Source organism: Tyto alba, unplaced genomic scaffold (assembly GCF_018691265.1).
Source record: "Tyto alba isolate M040663 unplaced genomic scaffold, T.alba_DEE_v4.0 Super-Scaffold_45, whole genome shotgun sequence".
NCBI classification, from domain to species: domain Eukaryota; kingdom Metazoa; phylum Chordata; class Aves; order Strigiformes; family Tytonidae; genus Tyto; species Tyto alba.
In genome coordinates this window covers 29487478-29502935 of record NW_024881321.1, presented here as the reverse complement: position 1 = coordinate 29502935, position 15458 = coordinate 29487478, and the positions used below count along the sequence as shown (strand labels likewise).

The 15458-nt window shown below is 35.2% G+C and overlaps 1 protein-coding gene across 9 annotated transcripts in view; it reads left to right on the top strand.

Annotated features, from left to right (window-relative positions):
• Nucleotides 1-15458, top strand: part of DOCK9 (dedicator of cytokinesis 9) — a 130839-nt gene that overhangs the window by 47856 nt on the left and 67525 nt on the right. For all 9 annotated transcript variants that reach the window (XM_042805895.1, XM_042805890.1, XM_042805896.1 and 6 more), the window contains exons 6-13: nucleotides 2433-2528; nucleotides 3191-3325; nucleotides 7597-7771; nucleotides 9089-9156; nucleotides 13046-13120; nucleotides 13219-13359; nucleotides 13710-13910; nucleotides 14059-14181. In XM_042805895.1, the coding sequence (XP_042661829.1) occupies nucleotides 2433-2528; nucleotides 3191-3325; nucleotides 7597-7771; nucleotides 9089-9156; nucleotides 13046-13120; nucleotides 13219-13359; nucleotides 13710-13910; nucleotides 14059-14181 (1014 nt within the window). The remainder of the gene's footprint in view (nucleotides 1-2432; nucleotides 2529-3190; nucleotides 3326-7596; nucleotides 7772-9088; nucleotides 9157-13045; nucleotides 13121-13218; nucleotides 13360-13709; nucleotides 13911-14058; nucleotides 14182-15458) is intronic.

Below are 15458 nucleotides of genomic sequence, written 5' to 3'. Positions count from 1 at the left end.
TGTTTGTGTTTAAGAAAGCTGATTAAGAGAATGATAGAAAACAAAAAGCTGCAAGTGATTAAAAATTGGAGGAAAACCAGATAAAGTTTAGTTTAATCTTGCATCATTAAAAAAGAGAGAATTACCTTTCCAGAACTAATTCGGGCTATCAGGCCATCAGGTTGATGTTTGTAAATGGAATTTTTAAGTCAGCCTGGGATATGGGATCAAGATAAGGATTGTTTCTGTTGAAACAGTTGCTGTTGAAGTAAATTTTGGAGCCGAGTTTGTGGGAAAGATCATTTAAAAAAAGTGAAGCACAGTGTGCAGCAGTAATAATGAAAGTAAGGAAATGAACTTACCAGTTGGAAACAGAAAGTATGTTTTCATTGTAAAAGTCGTGTGTTAGCAACTGGATTCTGGGTTCCTTTGTATTAACAGATGGTTAGCTGGAAAGATTCAGTAGCTTTTTGGCTCTGTAGGCAGGAATTCTGCCTGACAGAAAGAAGTGGAGTAACTAGAGAGGCCCAAATGACAGTTTTGTTGCTGGAAAATAGCATGCAGCTCAACAGAGTTGGGAAAACAGTGCACGTCAGAGACTTGGAATTGTAAAAAGAGTCTTGATAGAGCTAAATCTTAATTTCTTGTTAACATGGATAACGAAGGAAATCTTGTCATGTCAGGTGATCCTATGTTTGATTTGTAAAGTTACAGAAAAGCATTGGTTGTTTTGTCCCAGGTTTTGATGGTAACTTATCATCTACTCATCATACACTTGTAAAGGTTGTTTTAAACCATCCTTTCCCTGGGGATAAGTTTCATTAGCAGAGGTGGGGAATCACATTTGGAAACCCAGTGTTTTAAATTGTTGTCTCTGTCTCTTGAATGGTTATCTAGGTAACGGAATGGGGATGGGGGGCTAATAACCTGGAAATATGAAACAAATAGACTGTATTGCTTGGACAGTGAGACTCATGGGGGCATATGGAAATTTACCAAGTATTTCTGGTCTGTGCTTTTGGGGCATTATATCAGATGCTCTGATAGTTGGTGACAGTGTCATCCTTACTGGGCATAACTTCCATAGAATCAAGCTGACGAGAGTTTTTGAAGGAACAGATTGATGCATCTTTTGCCTTCTGTTTGCAATTTTTTGAAGTTCACATGTGCATATGCGTATGAATATGCAAGCTACACAGACTAAATAAGCTGTAAATAAATTAACTAGCAACTTCTTACAGAATGTTCCGTGATTTAGTTCCAGAAACTAATTCATATTACTACAAAATTTTGTTTTAATGTTCAGTTGTTGAACTAATGACTGTCCGCCATGTGTAATCACTTTTTTTTTTATGTTCTCCTAATAGCTGAGAAAAGGAATTAGAGAAAGTAGTTGATGCACTTGAGGAAGTTTTGTGGTTTTGTTTTCAACTAGGTACTCAGCTAATTTTGAATGTTTAGGCAATAAATTATCAGGGGTATTTATTTCTCATCCCGATGGTTGAAAATCTGTCTACACATCTAATTAATTCATGTTTTTGTTGTGTCAAAATGGGTTACGTCAACTTGAAACCTTGGTCAAGTCAGCCTGGTACTATTTTAAAAGGTTATTTAAACTGGTGATTTAATATTTATTCTGTGGCAATTATAAATCTGTCATTTTGATTGGTCTTGATAGTAGAGTACTGCTTTTTGGTAGCTGTGAACATCCTCTGGGTTTTGATGTAGTTATTAAGTTTCATCAACTGGCAGATGGAAGTGGTACGCAGGCAGTGGGTGCGATGTGTGATTCACGCATTGGATCTGCTGTTTGTGAACCTGACATTACTGCCAAGTTTGATCTTGTTCTCTATAGAAAGCTTGAATCTGATCTGTAAAAGTTCAGATCCAATTCAAGCATTCAAAACTTCATTCTCTGTAAATTCTTCAATAAGTAGTGTCTTTGAAGTAACACATATAAAGCAAAATGATTTGAGAAATCTTGAATGACGCTTTAGATAAGCATGAGTTTACATTGTTCTTTCTGGTAAAACAAATTGGTAAAAATTCTTGCACTGGAAGATTAGAATATGTGAAAAAGCTTACAAATAAATGTAGGTAAATGTTTTGAGATTTCCCTCCTTCCCTTATTTCAGTGGGATTTATCTTGTCTAATACTTAGCTATCTAGAAGTTGGATCATCCTGCTGGCCATAGAGAAAGGCTATATAAGTGGCCAGGTTACCAAAAGTTAGATGAGGTCAATCTCATCCCTGGTCTTTAAATAAAACAATTGGAACTAGAAAGCTATAGAATTTCAGCAGGGACTCATAGTACATTATTATCATTACATTATGAGCATAGCTATTCCATCTTTTAAAAGTGATTTCTGAAAATTTTGATAAATACAACAGTTTGAGACTGTGATGCAAAACTTTACTTTTTCCCACCCCATCTCCCTTTCTTCCTTGCCAGGATGCAGCATCTCTTGGGTCTCAGAAGGGTGGAATAACAAAACAAGGATGGCTGTACAAAGGCAACATGAATAGTGCAATCAGTGTGACAATGAGAGTAAGTTTAAAAATGTTTTAAGCATGGTAAAACCTGAAAATCAATATTAAATGTCACTGTGCCTTTGAGAAGTCAATTTGTACAGGTTTTACTTCTAAAAAAAAAAAAAAAAAAGTGGGATGAAAGAGGGAAGCTTGTATGCAATTTACATCTGTGAAATCTTACTGTCCTTTTATTCTACTTAAATCAGAAAAAATACACTAAAAATCCAGTATGTAGGCGAAGTCCAGTGTTTTAAATAATTTTAACTGGAACCTTGTGTGTTATTAGTAGAAATGGGACTATGTAATATGAGTTTTTATTTATATTGCCTCTTTATTTAGAAACAAACTTGTTATTTTTATGGTTATCACAATAAATATGTATTATGTATAATATTGTAGAGTCAGTTTTAAATACCCTTCAATGGATTAAAAATACTTTCAAAAAATATAGTACAATCTTGCTGCAGGTGTTTGTTTTCTTGTTTGTTTCTTTTTTTTTTTTTTTTTTAAATTATTTCAGTTGTATTTTCTGATATTTCTGTATTTACTGATTAGGTTATATGTAAATAGAAGGTTTTTTTCTATAACCTGTGAAAATAGCACTTATGGGTTTTATAATATGAAGATGATTAATACTAGTGTTGTAATTGTTTTTCTTTGCTCGTTTCTTTTAACTAGTCATTTAAAAGAAGATTTTTCCACTTAATACAACTTGGTGATGGATCTTATAATCTCAATTTCTACAAAGACGAGAAAATATCAAAAGAACCTAAAGGATCAATATTTCTAGATTCATGCATGGGAGTGGTTCAGGTAATTTTAATTATTCTGCCTGTTGTCCAGTTAATTCTGTACTTCACAGCAAATGGATTTTTTTAAAAATACAGATAATTTTTGTCAGATGTAGATAAGTACCTACTATACAGAGAAACAATTGAACACGCTGCATTTTGCAAAAAGATTGAACAAGGTTTGAAAGGACAGGAAGCTGAATTTTTAAAATCTTTCTGAGAAGAACACAAATTACTAGTTGTTAACTACTTATCAAAAGTATCTAACAACATTTTAAAGCAAACACACAAAAAACTGCCAACCTTAAATCAAGGCAAAGTAATGACAGCATAAAATTAAAGTTGATTTCAGTTACATTCTGTGCTTACGCGCGCTGTAAAATGTTTTGCATAGCTTCTTGTGTGGGATTGTTGTTGTGGGAATTGTATTAAATTCAGTCACCCTTCCAGATGCTTTCATTTGACCTTCATAATGTTACTTTCATGTGCTTTTCTTTATTTTTAAAAGTTAAGGGCTTTGGTAAAATGTTTGTCAGTAGCAAGTGCCAAAGAAAAGATTTTTATTCTTTTTTTGTGATTCTGTTACGTATTTACAGTACAGCATGTAACTGTTTTGTTAGGCACAGCATACCTGGAAAAAACTCTTGGGTTTTAGGGCTTTGTTAACTTGGATAGAAATAGGGGAAGTTTAATGAAAAAGTATTTCTTAAATAATATTTTTTTTGAGTATAAAGTTGTTTGAAGATTTATGCAGAGATACGACAGCTTTACAGAGGATTATTTTTTTTCTAAATATTGTAATAATGGTTTTGGCTACACCTTTAATAGATACTTCACATGGAAATTCTTATAACTGTAATAAATCTAATCATATTGCAAGTTCTATATATAGATTTACACAAGTTGTTTTGCCTTAGGGGTACAATGCTGGCCAACTCCACTGAAACTAGTTTGATTTGTGATTTTAAAACAAACCAACAAACAAAGTGGTTCCTAAACACAGCTGTAGTCTTTGTCTTGCACTTCAAATGTATCTTTCCTTCTGCTCCTCAGCTTTCTCTGCTCTGACGCCCCCCTGTCTGGCAATATATGTTCTCCATCTTCTGGGCTGTTTCTGACCCCTTTTGTTTCCCACTAAGGCGATGGCTCATTTCTCGTTCTCAGTGTGTGTCTCTGGTACACACTATTGCAGGCGTTACAGTACTAGTTTACACATCAGGAAACATTTTCAGAAGTTGCAAATGTCAGAAAGGCACTGCAGCAAAGGGAAGTGCTAAGTCCTGCAGCTGGGGAGAACAACCCCAGGCACCAGCACGTGCTGGACAGTCCACCCAGCTGGAAAGAAGTTGGCAGAAAAGGTCCCAGGGATCCTGGTAAACACAAGCCAGCAATGTGCCTTTGCTGCAAAGAATGCTAATGGTGTCCTGAGCTGCATTGGGGTGAGTGTTGTCAGCGTGTTGAGGAAGGTGATCCTTCCCCTCTGAAGAGCTGAATAGCACTGAGGCCCCACCTGGTGTCCTGTGTCTTGCTGTGGGCTTCCCAGTGAGAGACATAGACATACTGGAGGGACTCCAGCAAAGGGCCGTGAGGATGATGAAGGGATGGAGGATGGACCATCTCTTCTATGAGGAGTGGCTGGGAGCGCTGGGACTGTTCAGCCTGGAGAAGGGAAGGCTCAGGGGGATCTCATCAATGTGTATAAATACCTGCAGGGAGGCTGCAGAGAGGACGGAGCCAGGCTCTGCTCAGTGGTGCCCAGTGACAGGACCAGAGGTGATGGGCACAACCTGAAACACAGGGAGGTTCCCTCTGAACATCGGGAAACACTTTTTCACTGTCTGAGTAACACAGATTACCCAGAGAGGTGGTGGAGTCTCCATCCTTGGAGATACTCAGAAGATGCCTGGACACGGTCCTGGGACAGCTGGCTCTAGGTGGCCCAGCTTGAGCAGGGAGGTTGGACTAGATGACCACCAGAAGCCTCTTCCAGTGTCTAACCGTTCTGTGATTCTATGTTTTGGGTTTTTTTTAATCCTAAAAATCCTTTTTTCTAAATCATCTTTTCATAAAGTACTGTTCCATACCTTCTGTCCCATCAGTTCAATTCAAGTAACCTGAAATTTTCTCAGACTCTGTCAGAAGCTTTTTCTTTTTTTATTACTGTTCCTTTGTTCCTACTGTAAGTAAAGCTTTGGGCTGTTACAGTAGTCTTTAAAACTGAGCTTCAGATGATTGAAGTTTGTGATTGGCTTGTGTCTTACATACTATACCGTATTCTGCCGTGCCATCAGTGTTCATCTTGGCATCTGGATATTCAGAACTGCATGTAGAACTTTGGGACTAGTTATGGATCAACATCAGATGCAAATCCAAAATCAGTTAATGCTCATTTCTATGAAGCCAAGAAGCCATTCGGTGGCTAGAATAAAGGGGTTTGGAAATAGCTGTTTTCTTTACTTGAATTGCTGGTGAGGGGCAAGTAAATGAGATTTTGAACTATAAAATATTAAGCATAATGGCCCTATTCCAAATGTGTGATTTTATTATTTTGTATTATGTACTGTATCCTCTGGCTGCTTATTTTACTTGTTGTTTTACTGTTACTTATTTGTGTTGTGTTAGCATCTAGAAACTCGTGGGAAAAAAAATGGTCTTTACGCAGTAGAAATTGCATTTCCATTTAATGGAAGAGGAAAATAAAATAAAAAATTGTAAGGACTCAAGCCACTGTACTGTGCAGTAGTCTGACTTGGTATTAATATAAGTGGTTGTTCTTAGATAGACATGCTTACAAGCTTTTGTTCTCAGAATCAAACTACTTGTTTCAGAGTAAGCCCTCTTGGTGGTGGTGAGGGTATTAGTTCCAATTGCATTCATATAACATTTCTGATTTCTGTTTTGAGTTCATTTAGTTTTCATTTTAGCACTTATTTTTCAAAGGCAGTAGATGCACAAGAGGTAGAAATTCTAACTTCACAAACAGATATTATACTCCTTCATCAGTACTTGTATAAGAGGAATGATGAATATGTGCAGTAGGGGGTTTTTTGGTTGGTTTTGGGTGTGGTTTGTGAGGTTTTTAGGGTTGGTTTGTTTGATTTTCCAAACCTTAAAAATGTTAAATGAAGAGACAGGAATTCCCAAAACACTGTTTGGTTTTAGTTTGTTTTGTTGGGTGTTTTGGTTTTGTTTTAATACTGAGGTATGTGGAGACTTTCCTGCATCACAGAAGTGCAGTCACATAATATATGCAATGTATGTATTCACACATACAGTCATATATATATATATATATATATATATATATATGTAGGCATAGTTGCCCTAATTCAGTATGTTGTGAAAACTAAGAAGTGTGATATATACCACCTGTGTCAAGTTTTTATACTGTCTGAGTTAAAGGTTACTGTTTTTAAGATTTTTTTCATTTACTTCAGTACTGATTTCAGTTGATAAGACTGCCTTAGTCTGGAGTCTTAACAGAAACTCATCTTTGGTAGAAAGCTGACTGTTTTACTAACCAATAGTTAGTCTGTTTAATTGAAAAATCTGAGGTATAGCAAAACTAAAATGTCATTTGACATGTAACTTAAACAAAAAGTCCTCCAACCATTAAGTCTGTCTTATTATATATTTTAATGTTTGTCTAATGAATTATCAATTTTTAAAATTAAATTGATGATAATACAGAATTTTCATTTAAGACTTGTGAATTCATTCCTAGGAACATGAGTCAAGCTAGATAGCATTTGAAGCCTTGATTTAAATTGTGCAAAAAGGATGACAATAATGGTTGAGGAACAAAGGAAAATTTGATTCCCGACTTCGTGTATATTTAAAAGACTAGCAATATCAGGGCATTCATGGTTGAGGTTGGTTATGATTTAACTTTTGATATAAAATCCCAACATGCAAATGATTTTCATTCAAATATTAATACAATTTCATGCTTTTGTCATCAGCAGATCTCAGTTAGCTTCACATCTAGATGATCTGAGTGCATGAAGACTTGATATTTGGAAATTTAATTTTTTGGGGTTTTTTAAATTATTACAGGCATAACGGTGCGTGGAAACTGAAAAATGGGCTGTTATCTTTCATGCTTCCACTTGTTGCAGTGGTACAAATAACTTCAAAAGGTCAAATGTCAGAGAGGAAAAAAATGTGGTTATAATACACCTATTTAAAATACTAAACTGTATATTTTTGTTAAAAGATCTGAAGTATGTATAACTTCCTTTGTGAATAGACAATATGTAAAGATATTACACAGATTTTTTTATTTTATTATAGAACAATAAAGTCAGACGTTTTGCATTTGAGCTGAAGATGCAAGACAAGAGTAGTTACCTTTTAGCTGCAGATAGCGAACTTGAAATGGAAGAATGGATAAACACTCTGAACAAAATCCTTCAGCTGAACTTTGAGGCTGCAATGCAAGAAAAAAGAAATGGAGAGTCTCACGAAGGTAAGCAGGGTTTCTAGCAATGCTAATACAGTTATGTGACAGCCTCTACGTACATGCATTTGGAAATAAGGACTTTATTGTAGCTGAATTTGTTTTTTCTTTGGTCATAAAAATTATAGGCCTTTTCACTGTCTGAACTGAAGAGAGTTGTGACCCTCTGGCATTAAAATAGCACTTTTCTTTATTGATTCCAACTGAGTTAAGTCCAGAAGAGAATAATGAGACCGATCAGAAGGCTAGAAAAATAGAACCCACAATCTAAAATCAGAAGTGAGACAGTTTAAGGTAAAGACAAAACTTAGGCAGGACTTGTTTTGAAATGTATAAAATGATGCTGAAAATGGAATAATCTGTTCTGTGGTCACTGTATGTAGAAGAAGAAAAAATTGTGGTTGCAGGGAGGGACTTAAATTGAGATGTAACTTCTTTGACCACAAATATTTCCCTGAAGTACTGAAATAGATTGATTGAGCGTGGAATCTTTTGTACTGGAGCCCTTTAAGAATAGATAAGGCAGATATCTGTAAGGAGTGTGATGTAGGTATAGTTGATTGTTCGGTGGCAAAAGGGTAGTCTAGATGTCCTCTCATGCATTTTTCCTCTTGCGAGTGGATGGGGAGGACAGCTGGTATGAGACCAAGCATGTGCATGTCCAGAAGAACCTGGAAGAGTTTATAGAAGGTTGTTTTGCCTATAAATAGCACAGAATACCGGAAGAGATTATTAGTGTTTAAAATGAGATGTCACAGCCTTTGGTGAAGGTTGCCAGAATTTAACATGATGGTTGCAACAAAGGCAAACTGGAAAAAGAGAAGCCTGTAGCTCTGTGAAAGACTTTTTAGTGGTCTCCAATTGACCTTAGAACGGTAAAATTCTTATAGCTAGCTGAATGGTTGCTTTGTAAATCCAGTAACGGTTGGAGAGTAGAGCTGGGAACCTAATAAACAGATGGAACTTGTTTTGAAATCAAGTTACAGTGCATAGTGGAAAGAGTAATGTAAATTTGTGCATTGAGTATCCCTTTCCCCCATGCAGATAGCAAATTAATATTAAAGCTATTTTCTAGGTAAGATTAGAAATAACTGCTACTTTACCATTTTATGTAATTGGTTACATCCTCCAAGAAGTCACTGCATCAAAAATGAAATGATGGAGTTGTCCACAACTTGTTTATGTTAACAACTGTCATTTTTGATGGGGTAGGAGTTTTTTAAAAAAAAAAAACAAATCAGAAATATTTTTGCTAGTTTTATGAGTAGTTTGGTTGGTTGGTTGTTCTTTTTAATTATTTTTTTTAATGTGATTTTATAATTTCAGATGATGAACAAAGCAAAATGGAAAGCTCATCAAGTAGTTTTGATAACTACTATCCTGAAATTGCCAAGGTAATATATACTGTAAATGCCAACTAAGGTTATAAAGTACTAAATATAAGTTAGCCACATGAACTTTCAATAAAGGTTGAAACCAATAAATATTGGTTTCTAGCTTCCAGTCACTTTGTGGTGCTTTGAAAGCTTGGAAGCTCTTTGTGAATAGATGTGGTTACTGAGCTTTTTCATTTTCTGCTTTAGGAAGCAAACTAGCTATTGTCTTAAAGTTTCATATATAAATCTGTTTAAAAGCATCATGTTTTATTATTTTATTAGTTTATTGTATTTTTCATCTTTTCTATTGCTCTATTGCATGCAGGTAAGTGCTAAAGTATTTCTATAGAAATGTAGTTATACTGAAGTCAAATTTTATTTCTATAGCTAGAAGTCCAGAAAAGCCTAATAGCACTGATGATGTGAATGTATTTTAAGATGCTTGTGTTTGTAACGAGCTGGCAAGTTCATGGATGCTTTCTTTATTGCCATAGTTCTTGTTTTTCAATTTTGTTCTTACAGAGGTGTGGTAGAAATAGGAATAAGACTAAAATAAAATAGAAATAAGACTAAAATAAAATAGAAATAAGACTAAAATAAAATATAAATAAATAGAAAATAACAATAACTCTTCTTCAGCCCATTTTCAGACTTTATTTCAGTTAAATCAGTGATTTGTGTGTTGCAACAAGTTTTGTAAGTTCTTTAAGGGAAAAGATTTTGATAAATCACCTAGGGACTGGAGCTGGTGCTCTTTTTCTGTTGAATTTGTTGAATACGAACTCTTTCCTGTGACTTCCTTACCTTTTCTTCTGTGTGTCACAGCCTGCAGTCCTGAAACTTGCCTGCTTGACAATGCTCTGGAATGTTCTCCCCTTCTTTTTTGACCTAGTAACTACTCCTGAAGGGATGGCATCTTAGGAACTGAGAACAGGCATTAAAACAAATTCTATCTATTACAATAGCTAATATATCAGAAGATCCAGTCAGAATACATTAACAGCCTTTTAGCATCCAAATTGGTTGGCTGACAATTCTTTCTGTTACTGCCTTGTAATCAATTTAGCACATGTACACAAAAAGCTATTATGTGATAATCTAACTTCAGCTACTGCTGTATTTGGAAATTAATGTGGATTGTGGTGCATACAATCAGATTTTACTTGAAAGAGCTGTAAGCATCAAACAGCATACTTAATGAGACTGTGGAAATTTCAGAAACAGATATAAAATTAGATGCTGTTATCATATGGAAGATTTTTCTTTATAGTCAGAGTTATTGGAAAACTTAGGTTCCATATGACTTCCAGAGGGCACTTTTATTCAAGGCTGCAGCACCTGCGTGTAGTTTTAGTACTACAAATGCTGCTTCCTGTTTCCATAACCACCTGATTGGAAGCATACAGCTCTTTAAGCTGGGTATTCTTCTAGCATGCTATTTTTCTCAGCTTTTCAAACACTGGCTTTCTTTATTCTATGGTTATAACTGATTTAAATTTGTTTCATTCAAAATAAGTTTTTCGGTTTTCCCATTCAGGTTCATCTTTACTAAATACTACCTTTCAAAATAATTTGCTCTAATGTATTTTGCTAGCCCATTTTATTTGAGGAGAAGTAAAGGGAAAAATCTGTCCATTTGCATTAGTATATTGTGCCTTAACTTGATTACGTAATATAAATGCTTGTTGTTTTGAGCATTTTTTTGTTGTCCTCTGTTCTTTCTTGCATTGTCTTTTCAGATGTTATTTGGGGTTCGTTCCTTTTTCCCCAGTGGAAGAGTACAAGGCATTGAGCCTTCTTTTAGAAGAGTTTATAGTTGCTGTATTATTTTTCTTGATTTTAGGAGATTTTCACAATAGCTGACCTCATATCCTTATGAGGAAAGAGAAATTCCTCCAGGGGTGATTGTAGAGCACCTGACAATAGGGGTAAAAATGGTCTTCCTAGGAAAGGTTTAACCCTTGTGAGTACATCTCCAAGCCTTCATTTTTCTATCAACAGATGTTAGTTTATAACATTAAACTAAGATGGTGTTGTGTACTTCAGTGCACAGATGTGCACACATATATCTCAATCTGTCCTGCCTATTTCATGTTTCTTTTATCTGAAAATTAAGTTGTAAGAGTGAATGTAGGTTTTCTGTTGTTCTGGTTGGTTTGTTTGTTTTTCATTTGCTAATCTTCAGAGAAAACAAATTAGACCTCTATCTTAAATAACTCAGTGAGTGTCATGATCAATGTGCACAATTACCTCCTTAACCATTATGGGTCCTAGTGTTGCTTGAGGTAGGAAATCATTGTCTCTGTTTTGCAGATGGGGAAATGGAATTACAGGGTCACTGCCATGCTGTAGACAGGGTTGATGACACTTTCAGTTCCTGACTGCTGACTGCCTGGCCCTGATCCATCAGTCAAAGAGGCATATTTTGTCTTGATTTTAGTGCACAAAACACCAAGGAATATAAAATTATTCAAGATGCTTTACGTGAAACAGTTTGTCTTGCTCCTGTGACTAGATAATCTTCCTCTTCAGTTCCTGGCACTGACTATACCCCTTCCAAAACATACATGCAACCTTCTTGCCATCTTTAAACTTATTCACAGTTTAGTCCTGTATTTCTCAGTCATTCTAGCTGTTGAACCAGCAGTCTGCCAATAATCTGCTGCTATTGAGTGTCTGGGTCGTGTCTTCCACAGCAACTCTTGTCTCTTCTCCTGTGTCTGTGTTAAAGATGACAAAGTAAATGAAATCCGTTAGTGCATCTATAGTCAAAATCACACCTCAGATGTTCCTCTTCCATAATGCATTCTTTAAGTAACTTTTTTTATTACTATTGTTATCATCAACCTAAAATAGGATTAATAGGCTTTTCAGCTCTTAGAGCTGATTTTTTTTTTTTTTCTTTTTCTTGAGACATAGTAGGAGTGTCTTCAACCTCCAGCAAAGCAGATGTAGACAGTAGATCACTTGATGGTCAGTGATGAGCGTTTTGGGTTGGTTACTTCTTTTAACCTGTCCAGGCTGATCCAAAAATGGACACCTGTCTGTAATGCAATACTTTGTATCCCTGTTTAGCCAGCTACTACTTTGGGAATGGCAGCTCTCCTATATGGGTAATTTTGGCACATGCATGTGTCCATTTGTCATGTCCTGTGACTTTAAAAATCATAAAATACTCTTTAAATAATACCTTTTTTTGAAAAAGTAACCTATGTATACCATCAGTTTTCACATTCTATTTTCTTCCACTTTACTTTTGTTTTACTGCTAATAGGTAGGTATTCACAAATCCCGGTCAGAATCAGTGTAAGGTATTCTTTGCAAAGTATCTTCTAAGTGTGAGGATTTTAGCTTTTGGAAGTTTTTAGGGTTTTTACATCCACCCACAGGAAAACCACTTCTTTGGCAGTAGAGCTGAAGGGGGAAAAAAAAAATACAAAACAAAAAAACCACAAGAAAAAGAGCTCTGGTGTTTCTAAATTTAGGGAACCTGTTGTTTTCTGAGCAATTTTATGGTCTCAGGATAGCTCTGAACTTTAACCTACATTCCTTTTTCTTTTCTTTTTTTTTTTCCTTTTTTTTTTTTTAATAGTGTTATGAATGTTAATTATTGTTTAAGGAGGCAAAGTGCTATGGGAGCTACACTGGAGTATACTTCCCAGGAGCTTGGAAGGTTACATGTTGCTTGTACTTTTTTGTGTTTTGAGGCCTGGAAAAGCCTTTCAAAGAGAGTAGCCTCTTCCTTGGACATGACAGAGCAACTTAAACTAAGGAGTTGTAGGGAGAAAGGAGTGCATGAATTAAAATCATGTAAAGCTTTGAATGTCACAGAAAAAGGAATTAATTTGAAAACCACTTTTATTTAGTAGTGTGATACTATTTATTTTTTTTTTCTTATTTTGAACAGAGTACCAGAGAAGCAGAAATCAAGTTGAAAAGTGAAAGTAGAGTTAAACTTTTTGTCTTGGATCCAGATGCACAGGTTAGACTTTTTTACACAGAAGCATGCTGTTTTCTTTTATGTTGACCCTTTTGATACGAGAAACAACTTACCTTAATTTTTCTTTTATCTTTTTAAAGAAACTCGACTTTTCTGGTATTGAACCAGAAGTGAAGCCATTTGAAGAGAAATTTGGAAAAAAAGTTCTTGTGAAGTGTAATGATTTATCTTTTAATTTGCAAAGCTGCATTGCAGAAAATGAAGAAGGACCAACGACAAATGTAAATAATTAATCTGATTATTTTCTGTTAATATTGTAATGAATGTCTTAATATTTTGTTGGCACTGTTCCTAATGGCAGGAATTCCTTGCTGTGGTTGAGAAACTTACATTGTGGGGGTTTTTCTATTTTAATTCAAAACGATAGCCTAAATCCTACAAAAAGTAACTTGATTACTAATCTTGTGTTGTAGAAAGTGGAATTGTACTATCTTTTATACCTTGTCAGTACTATCTAGTGATGGCCGTGTGTAACTGTTTATAAAATTGTTACTCATCTTCCTTTCATACACATTTCTACCGCAGTATAGATGCCAGCAATGACACTTGATTCTTTTTTTAAAATATCTAGGTAGAACCTTTCTTTGTCACATTATCACTATTCGATATTAAAAACAACCGAAAGATTTCAGCAGATTTCCATGTTGATTTGAACCACGCCTCAGTAAGGCACATGGTACCCAGTGCATCTCAACAAATGATGAATGGCAGTGGTGATAGCTTACACAGAATTCAAGACATTCATGAAACTGTGTTACAATATCCAAAGCAGGTAAGAACCAGTAACCTAAAGAATTAGTGGCATTTTGGATACAAGGAGGGAGTTTTCCTACATGCTTCAAATGGCTTTCTATTATGTGATGTAAACTGTACGTGCATTTTCCATTTATATTTATATAAATCTCTTGGTTTATTTCTAGGGAATTTTCTCAATCACATGTCCTCATACTGACATTTTCCTCGTGGCTAGAATAGAAAAAGTATTACAGGGAAGTATTACACATTGTGCTGAACCGTATATGAAAAGTTCAGATTCTTCAAAGGTATGGTATCTTCTTCTGTGTCGTGGAAAAAATGCTGGGGCAGGACAGGTTGATTTCAAAATAAAGATCGATCAAAAGCTTAGGTCCTTTCTAGGAAATTCAGATAAGTAGATGGTTTGATTTAGTAAGATGTAGTTATTGCTAGTGACTATTATTAATTGAAACGTTATAGATTGTCTAACATTATTGGGAAACATTTAGCTTTTTATAATCATGACATAATCTATAATTTTTATAATGGCTTTAAATAAACTGATTTGACAAGTGTATTAGACTTCATTGTGAAAGTTGTATTGAAAATTGTTGAACAATGAAATATTAAATATAGGTCAGAAACTACCTGTATGTCTCTCTTAGTTAATGCATTTTATTTACTGTATCATTGTTGTTGACTTTTCCTTTGTCTCAGTTCTTGGTGACTGTACTTTACTGTAACTTTATCTGCACTCTCACTGGTTTTCCCTTCAGAAACATTGAGATCATTAAGCCTCTGTTTTTATACATAAAATGCTTTGCAGATTTGATAGAACTCCAAATCACTTTTGGAAATAAACCACTGTAACATCTTAAGCTTGCAGGGGTCTAGGATGACAGAATGTTTTAATGTTTTCTGAAACATACCTACCTGAAGCTTTCTCAGTTACTGCTTCTTGTTTGTTGCTGAAGAAATGGAGTTATAATTTTGTCCTTGTACAGTTGTGCTTAAGTAGTTGAACCAGGATATGAGGAGAAAAAGAATGTCAGCTACTGTTGACATTCTTCCTGTTTTCAGCTAGTGAAGGGGAAGGAGGGGGTTAATTTTCAGTCTCTGCAGAGGAACAGTGTTCTTTCCTACTGATTTAATGCTGGCTAAGTTACACGTAAAAAACCCTGTATTTTTCACTTGGCCTTATTATAGATCAGACTACTGATCTGCTTTTCCAGGAATACTTGAGATTGGTTTTTTTTTCAGCTATCTCTGGAAAACAGCAGCTTTGTATTTTAGGAGTCTGGTTTTGAAGTGTATACTGACTGTTACTGAGTTAAAACAAACCTGAATAGAGTAACTCATTTTGGTGGTCTTGGGCCTGAGCCATGTAGGAAGGTTAAGTAAGACCAAGTCTTCTCAAATTTGATGCTGAGTGCTCGATTTACATTGCCTTGTACTGCAGGAGTAGCCAGTAGGAACATTCATGGTTATATTAATTTACACTGTACATTTCTGGTATTCATTTGATTATTTTATACAATTGAACATGTAGTTTGAATTTTTCCTGTTCTTGTTCTCTGGGATTACA